At 35.4% G+C, this 9,104-nt stretch overlaps 1 protein-coding gene across 1 annotated transcript in view; it reads right to left on the bottom strand.

Moving 5' to 3' along the window:
- The window catches only part of DNAH12 (dynein axonemal heavy chain 12), a 64,257-nt gene that overhangs the window by 48,608 nt on the left and 6,545 nt on the right, over positions 1 to 9,104 (bottom strand). The window contains exons 6-16 of the mRNA XM_021409658.1: positions 8,864 to 9,059; positions 7,507 to 7,695; positions 6,614 to 6,764; positions 6,417 to 6,508; positions 5,959 to 6,137; positions 5,131 to 5,266; positions 4,186 to 4,311; positions 3,164 to 3,298; positions 2,189 to 2,382; positions 1,130 to 1,367; positions 117 to 302 (exon numbers count right to left, since the gene is read on the bottom strand). Coding sequence (XP_021265333.1) covers positions 117 to 302; positions 1,130 to 1,367; positions 2,189 to 2,382; positions 3,164 to 3,298; positions 4,186 to 4,311; positions 5,131 to 5,266; positions 5,959 to 6,137; positions 6,417 to 6,508; positions 6,614 to 6,764; positions 7,507 to 7,695; positions 8,864 to 9,059 — 1,822 coding nt within the window. The remainder of the gene's footprint in view (positions 1 to 116; positions 303 to 1,129; positions 1,368 to 2,188; positions 2,383 to 3,163; positions 3,299 to 4,185; positions 4,312 to 5,130; positions 5,267 to 5,958; positions 6,138 to 6,416; positions 6,509 to 6,613; positions 6,765 to 7,506; positions 7,696 to 8,863; positions 9,060 to 9,104) is intronic.

Consider the following 9,104-nt stretch of genomic DNA (forward strand, 5'->3'; position numbering starts at 1 on the left):
AAGTCTCACCACATCTCTTTAGTATAGGCATAAGACAAAAATATTCTAGCAGGTCATACAAGCTATCACAAAGAGACCTGACGTTATATTTGCCACAATCAAATCTACATGCTTACCTTACTTGCACCAAAACTTATAGCTTCAAATTGTTCCAAATAAGGGGCTATATTCTGCTTCAGAATTTTTCTCAGAGTAGTTCCAGAGTCTGGTGTTAAATCATACCCTACTATATTTGACATCTGCTGCCAATGACGAGTTCGCATGCCAGGGTTACAAAAGACATTCACGGTGGGAATATTCTCCTAGTTGCGGAAAAACATTTATACCATAAAAATTACAATGTGCATTATCTCTCAATCTTTTCTTTCCTCAATTTTTCAACTATTTTATGTGAGATCAGACTGCCATTTAATGTAACAGTCTCATGTCAAAATCCTCTACTACATTCTTAAATGCTTCCCTGAATCCCCCAAACACTTTTCCCTGTATGCATTCACTCCTTAACAATTCACATCCCTTTAACTGCTATAAAATCTCTAATCTTATTAAAATAAATAGGACAGTACAGTGTGGAAATGGTGATTTGGATCTCTCTCTCTCTCTCTGCCTCTGATAAGAAGAAAAACAAGTAACTTCCAGAGGTTACTTCATGGTGCTTATGTTTGCTAACTTACAGCATGAGCACTTCTCTTTCACTTCCTGTGGTAGGATTCAGATGTCGATGAACACACTGTCTCCAAACAGTAAATCTTGGTACAACTGTTATTAGCATGCACGGTCTCATCAAGGCAAGCTTAACGGACATCCTAAAGAACTGCACGGCCATAATTATTATTCCAACAAGCAGTGCCCTTCTGCTATCTGACCTTCTTTTTGAGGCTCTACTGGACAGAAAGGAAAGGTTTTGTCCAGGACATTTGTGTGAGATTAGAGGCAATTCGGCCCTGGTACATGATTCAACTTCCTACAGAAGTCAGTAGTTCCAAATGGGTTTTACTTACATGAAACACTGAACTCCAAAGCTAACAAAAAAATCCAGGTGTCTGTCACTGCAGTATTTATCCATACTGAGTACTGAATTTAGCATTTATTCCTCAGCATTAATTTGTAATAACTTTTTTTTTTTTACCTTAAAATCTTTCACCTGCTCCAGAACTGAATAACACATTGTAAGAGTTGGATTTGGCTTTATTTCTTCTCCCCTCTTCTCTTCTACAGTTCTGCGTGATGTCTTTTCCAACTCCTGCTGAATTTTCTTCTGTTTTTGTTGGAAGAGTTTTGACATTTTGTATATCTCTCGAGAAAACTCATCAAGCTCAGCCTCCATGATTTCTCCATTTAGTTCCAAAAAAGCACCATCCATCCATCTAAGAATTTAGAAAACAGAATAGCAGACATATTACACAAACATTTAAATCCTTGTTTTGCAATATGAATGGGTCAAAATAATAGTTATTTAAATGAAAGCAAAGCTCTTATTTCCAGTTATTATCATTCTATACAAAATACTAATGCACAACTTAAGGGTGGATTGATCATTCTCTTCTGTGTATTTGTGTAATGCTTTCAAATCATTCACATGCTGATATCAAGTAAGAGCACAGACCAAGAAATATTTTATTTTAGCTCTGCTTAGAGATCAATATAAGATGCCAAAATACATTAGGCATTTGGATTTTCACTCAAAAAAAAAAATCGCTGTCTAGTCATATTCTTCTTTCTAACTTCCAAATACAATATAATCATTTGAGCACAGCATTTTGTACAGATGTTAGATTAAAGATGGCTTTCATTACATACACACTGTGACCCTTCTAATTACATTTCTTCCTCTTTTGGCATACCAAATAGCTCATACCTAACCATTTCTTCTTCCTCCCCATTACATTTTTTTTTCCTACAGATCTTGTCTTATTTATGGATTTCATCAGTCCGAACAATACAGTTAGAACAAAATATGTGATGTACCTTTAATGCAATGCAAACAAGTAAACAGACGTTTAGTAGCTGTACTAAAATCATCAACCCTAGTATATAAATTATAGTACCATTAAACTTGGATTGCTAGTAACCAATAAATGTTTACAAGAAAACAAATGCATATCTATACCTGACATGAACAAAGATAGCATGACTATTGTGTCCATTCTTCCTCACTTAGCCTCAAGAGCATATAGTACTGAATTACCTTTTTTCAGTTCGCTGCCATTTCAGTATGAGATGAAAGAGTTTCTGACATGGTTCAATCTCAGTTTTTAAGTTGCTGAGGAGGGGGAAGTCACTTAACTTCCATTTCAACAGAGTCTCTTCTTTATGAATAAAAGCTACTATTTCATCAGCTTCTTGTATGCGTTTCTGTAAGGCTCTCAGGTCAGCTACATACTGAAATTAAATAATTGTATGTCTTGAGAAATAACTAAATTATGCTCTGAGAAGCTATCAAAATCAGGTATCAAACTATAATAAGCCATTTTGTTTTTGTCTTGACTCCCTTGAGGGTAGAAATACGTCACAGCAAGATCTTGATAGTGATGGGCATTCAGCAACCACATGAAATTTAACAAGAACAAGTACTGGATTCTGCACCTGGGATGGCAACCCTGGATATACATACACAGATCATGGGAAGAGAGGCTGGAGACCAGCTCTGCAGAAAGAGGTCTGGGGATCTGGGTTGATGGTAAGATAACGAGTCAACAGCGTGCCCCAGCAGCCAAAGGGGCTGACCATATACTAGAGGGCATGAAGCACAGCACTGCTAGTGGGTCGAAGGAAGTGACTGTCCCACTTTGTTCTCTGCTGGTGCGATCTCACCTCAAGCACTGTGTGCAGTTTTGGGTGCAATATAAGGACTACGAGAGAGCATCAAAAGGAAGGCTACAAAGATGGTGAAAGGTCTAGAGGGAAAGATGTCTGATGAGTGGCTGTAGCACAACGTCATAGTAAAGTTTCCTTTGAGTCAGATGCTATTGCTGATATGTTCCGATGAAAGAGCAGGGCATTAGGATGGCTTTTAATGAGTTTTGACATTGTGACAAGAGGATAATACACTTTTTAGTTCACATTTATTAATAGAACTGATTACTTTAAATTCTTTCCACAATCTCTGTGCATTAAAGACACGGAATATTTCAACCCATTTTACAGTGAACATTAACCAGACCTGTTGCATGCAATCCAGTTCTGAGTATTCTTCAAATTCTGTCACAGACTGTGTTAGCTTGTCTAATTCCACTGTCAGTTTCTCAGATTTATTTATTAGTTCTTGCTCTCCTTTACGTTTGGACTCTTCAATCAGCTACAAAACAGTTGATTGTATTTATAGTAAAAAGCAAGAAAGAAGGGGTTGTCAGTCTTTTCAATAATTACCATTCATAGGCCCGTCTAAATTAAATATTTAGCACAGACAGAAAATAAACAGTACAAGGTATTATCCTTACAATAAATACATTTCAGGAGGAGTTGCTTTCCCTTTGCCTCATTTAACTGCACCGCAGCCTCTAATGTTAGCATGGAACCCTTACCTCCATTATTGATTTAGAATTGCAAAAAATGCTTCCTTCAGCAAAATATAGGAAAGTTCCAATTGCTACAGCATGAGTGTAAACACTGACACCAGAAAGACTGGATGTAATAAAGAAAAAAATAAATAGGAAGAATGCTAGCAAGACAAACATAGATAAGAGGGGGAAATGAAAGTAATCTACAATCACAAAGGGAACATTAGATGTCATGTCTTTTCTATTAGTGATTGCTACCTAAATAATACTGTTCCCACTGTTCACTCACTGACAGAACAAAACATTGTTTTAACTAAATGACTGTCAGTCCAGAGCACTAAACCATACCAAGGGCCCAGCAGATACATTTTCATCAGTAGTCAACTGCACTGTAGTGAATTTTTACACTCCTATAAATTACCTAGTACTAATGAGAAATAAAGTAAGAGATTAGGACTTGCTGAGGGCTTTAAGATGCAGTGACAATTTTCTGCATTTTCATATTCCTCCAAAAAAATCCCCCTTTGATATAAAAATCTGGGAATACATGATTTAAGCATCTCTGAATTAGTAAAGTTCATGCTATATGTTTAGATACAGTTGGCTGTTGACAAAATAAATAGCCCAAGAGAAGCGAAAAATCTAACACGTCAAAATATACCACAAACAAAGAAAATATCCTTACATCATCATGCTCATCAAAAATAGGGTTAATCTTCTGTGGCCATAGAAGAACTGTTGTATTCAGTGCAATGTCTTCAGGAGAAAATAAATAAACATCTAAGAAGTATTCCATTTGCCAACAGCACTCCTATAATACAGATTTCACGAAACATTAGGTATCATAAGTAAGATACGGGGCAGGACAGAAGCATCTACAATGATACGATAGGAGCCTACATTTCATGGACAAAATACACAGAAGAAGTTACTCAAATCCCTGCCTCATTTGTGAGCTTCTTTAATATGACTTCTGTAGCCTGCTCATCTACGTGCAAAATCTTTAGGTATCATTTTATATTACTTTGCAGCATAAATGTGTTACACTTTAAAGCCACCTTACCAAATAACACCAAACCTGATGTGCATCATCCTAACAGAGCAAAACAAAGAGGTTCTTATCCAAATATGCTGACGCACATTTTACAGTTTTCCAATTTTGTTCTCCAAGCACACATGAAGTACTAGTGCTAAGGTGTCATCTACATTCTGCTTAAGCAGTGAATTGTTTCTTGTGTGTTCAAAGCCATGACTTCATATAAAATATAAAATTCTCCTTCTACTTGTGTTAGCTTTAACACAAATAGCTTTTTTAAACAGCCCTGAAATAAGGTTCTAGGTACAAACAATAATCTGAGTGTTTTACAATCCACTTTACTTTATTAAAAGCTGCATTTCCTCAGTGACATACAGAACACAAGGGAATGGGGAATAAGGATTGTAGTCTCTTTCTCAAGGAAAAGCATGTGACAAAGAATGAGCAGCACTTTCCACCTGTGTATGAACCAGCACTGCAGTACAGTACATCCATACATGCAGAATGATCAAATGAAAGTCTCTGCACTCCAGAATGAATTCTGTATTCATATAGGCCAGCTGAAAGATTAAGAATGAAGTAACGGTCATTTACCTTGATCCTTAATGAGAGGTCCTGAATACCTTTGGCTTTTACCTCCTTTATGTAAGCTATTGTTTCCACCATTTCTTCTGTGCTCTCAGGAACTTTTAATGCACGTTCTTTAATTGCTTCAAATTCCCTGCATATCCTATAAAAGTATTTTGTACATAAAATTTTAACATTTTAAGACTTTAGTTTGACTGGTTTAAAGTTTAGTTTTCATGGAATTAAAGGTCAAATTACCCCTGTATAGCTCAATTACTTTATGAAATAAATAGTGAATATGAACAAGTAAGCCTAGAAAAACACTGCTTATTAACTTACAATAAAAGGTTTATTTGGATTCAGGGGTGCACTTTTGCAACAAATGCTTCAATTATTTTTAATAAATACATGAACTTAAGCACAGTATCATTAGCATACGTACAAACACATCCCGAGTAAGTATTATTTCATTTTGATAATATGGAATCACTGTAAAACAAGGCTATAAATTATTCATTTTAACTCAACAATTCAGTAAGATTTCATTAATGATCTAACCTATATCTGCAAGTTAACTCTTAGAATCCATTAGCAATAATACCTGTCATTACGTATGAAAACCTAGAGGTATCAACCATACAAGTAAAAGAATCCAGCCAGTCTTTCCTTTGACAGTGCCTAGTAATAGTTTCCTCCATCAGCTCTTGGAGCAGAGGAGAAAAGGGCATCATCTGGTGCAATCTCCGTGCGATTTTTAGGTAACCCAGAGCCCTCATTAAACAAGAATATGGTACATTTGCATGCCTGCTATGGATTTAACACACATAACATCAACAAGAAGGACATTCTACTTACTTTTCATTTTCCTCTCTGTAATTTGCAACTATTCTGTCCATTAACATTTTTGCAAAGGCCTTTGCATTACTAGCCAAACCTAGCTTTAAATCTTCACATTTCAAACAGATCATAGGGAAATGAACCACTTCTGGTAAACTCATTATTTCCTTCTTGAGGGTGAAGAATTCATCTATGAACTTCAAAAGAACATTAGATTTCACACATCAGAGCTGTTATTTAAATACTTGGCTAAATGAGTAAGTATTACGTATCAAAGAAAATAAATAGTCATTTTTTCCCCACTTACCACATATTAAGAAAAGAAGAAGCTTATGCTATAGGTTTGTAGGCAGTCAACATAATTTCTAGCTAATGGCTGAGTACTTGTTATCCTTTGTTCCCCTTTTGTTATTGCTACTTATAGTAGATAATAAACATTAGTAAACATTATATATAAATGTAGAATTAAAACTTACAGCAGTATATTCACCAAAACTGTGTTGTTCAGCTTCAAATCTCTCTACTCGTGCCTGTGCTGTCCCATCTACAAGCCAGCCATACCTTTCAACTACAATTCAAGAACCACACATATTACATAACACATACACTGTACAGCAAGTTACTTATTTCAAGTAACACAGCCATTGTTTAAACATGCTTTTCTGTCACTCACCATAATTTTCAAAATATTCCTTTGGACCTTCTAAGTTGTCTCTGATAGATTTTTTCAGTGTAGATGCAGCCCATGCTATGACATGGGAAGGAAGCTCAGTGTCCAGGGTCGTTGTGCCACCCGCTAGCCAGGAATGTACTGTTTGGACATTCTAGTAGAAGTGCAACTTCCAGTTATTAAAGTTGAATATAAAAGCAATACATACACATATTTTAAAGGTAAGAAAACACTATATCAGAAAAGTGTGAGGCCCTAACCACAATCAAGGCCAGGCACTTCATATGCACCTAAAACAATGATTCCAGATACAAAAAGTTCAGCAAAGAACATGTGGGATGGATAAAAATAATCTAAATTATCCAATCTTACATAAATTTGAATTCTGTCTTATGTGCAAAAAAAAAAAAAAAAACCTAAACTAAATCCAAAACACTTCTCTGAAAGTACTAGTAGGTTTCAGTGTTCAAAACAAATACATTACAAATACATCAATAAATCAGAAGGCACTCCTGGGTTTTCTGAACAAACCTAAGAAAAAGATTTATAAAGTTACCTTCTACCTAGTTTTCTTTTGTGGGTAAGTTTTGAAGCTGACTTCTACTCAGTGAACAAGCAAACAATTTGTGGACATACATACAGTTCTGCAGCTTGAAATAGCAGACTAAAACAGTCAGTAACAAATGTGTCTATTTTTCATAAACAATGAATGGCAAAGTGAATTTCAGAGCCTAGAGTTCTGCTGGGCATTCTTAATAAAAACTGCAGAATCCTCACGGAAAATAAATATCTTGGGATGGATTTTGCTTCCCATTAGGAAGGGGTTCTAAATTAGTAATATCTTCACATACTGAGCCACTTATCACTTACACACTTAAATAAAGAAAAAAGCACACCTGGAGAGTCTGTCCTATACGATTCACTACAAACAGAATTGCTTCTTCAAGCTCTTGGAGGCTTGGATAAAACTCCATATGTTTTTCACCAAGAATCAATTCCATCTTAAATAAAGGTAGATAACTTCTGTCTTCAGGATCAAACAGTTTCACAAATGCTTCAACATTTCTTATAAGTAGTTCTTTCAGCTAAGTAATAAAATATATCTCCTATTAGTTGAAGAAACAGGAAGTCCCATCCCACTTATCCTTCATTCAGTAAATCAAAATTTCCATTCATTTCAGCAGTTTTGGACCAATTAAAGGACAGCTATTATCTTTCTAATGACTTCCGAGTGTCTTAGTCCCAACACTTAAAGAATGCAAACTAATAAACACTCCACTTTGTCAAGTCCATGCATCTATTTTTACTACAAAAGTTTATTACCAATACGTGCCTTAAATACACGTGAAATATCCTGAATGCATTTTCCTCCAAACTTGGTGGGGTTTTTTGGTATTCACTATCATTTGGTTTTGATAGCTACAGATATTTTTTGTTGCTGTTTTGAGTGACAATTTGATTAGAATATTGTTTTTCTAGAAATGAAATAAAATTATTATCCTTAAAATGTCTGCCTCCTTGAGAAGCTGAACATAGATATTCCCACTGATTATCACATTCATGAATAGAACTATGTAAACATCAGATTTTTAAGTTAACTGGAAATTAAAGGATTGTTAATTTTCACTAGACTCAAAAGTTTGAAAAAGAATTGTCTCAGTCTGAATTCAGTGGTTTCATGTGAATGTTCTCATTTTATTAATAGGAAACAAAACTACTGGAAATTCCCAAAACAAATAACTGACAAACACTTCCAATAACTGTCATCTCAGTATGAATAGACAGGGAGAAGATCAACTCACAAAGCACTGTGCTATCACTTTCCAAAATAAGCTGTATTTGGAATTCTGCAGAACCACATTCGTGAACACTTGCATACATGTTGGCTAAGCTAGGCATTCAGTCTGTTTGCACAGATGTGTTTCAAAGAGAGAGCCCAGATATTTTTCCTTTTGCTTAAAATTACATATGACATGAAATGGTAGTGCTAAGAGCAGTGACAGGAAAAGTTCCAAGAACACTGAAACATTCCCTTCTTTAAGTTACTTGCATTCTAGGTTGCAGAATTCATAAGTTTTCTGCATCGAGAAGATATTTTATATTAAGGGAAGTTAAAAATATACAACTTTCTGAATACTTTACTAGATCACATGCAATAGATAGGAATGATTCCTTAAACAGGTCCCATACCATAAAAAAGTGCAGACTCATTTAAATTAAGTTTTACCACAGGCAGGCAAGATTATTTATTACCTGATTAGCCATAAGCGTAGCCACACAGCTGTAAAAAGAGTCAAGCTGACCCAAATTTACACCACTCACTGCTGCCTCCTGGGTGAAGAGACTGATAACTCTTTGATACCATGTATTCAGTATCTTCTCTTCTGCTTTGGAACAGCTTAAAGAGACATCAGTCTTTAAAGATTCACAGTCAATTGGCCCTTTTAATCTAGAAAAGAAAGTTTTGGCCTACTGTATAAACAGATTTTTTTTT

This window comes from Numida meleagris, chromosome 11, assembly GCF_002078875.1.
Source record: "Numida meleagris isolate 19003 breed g44 Domestic line chromosome 11, NumMel1.0, whole genome shotgun sequence".
NCBI classification, from domain to species: domain Eukaryota; kingdom Metazoa; phylum Chordata; class Aves; order Galliformes; family Numididae; genus Numida; species Numida meleagris.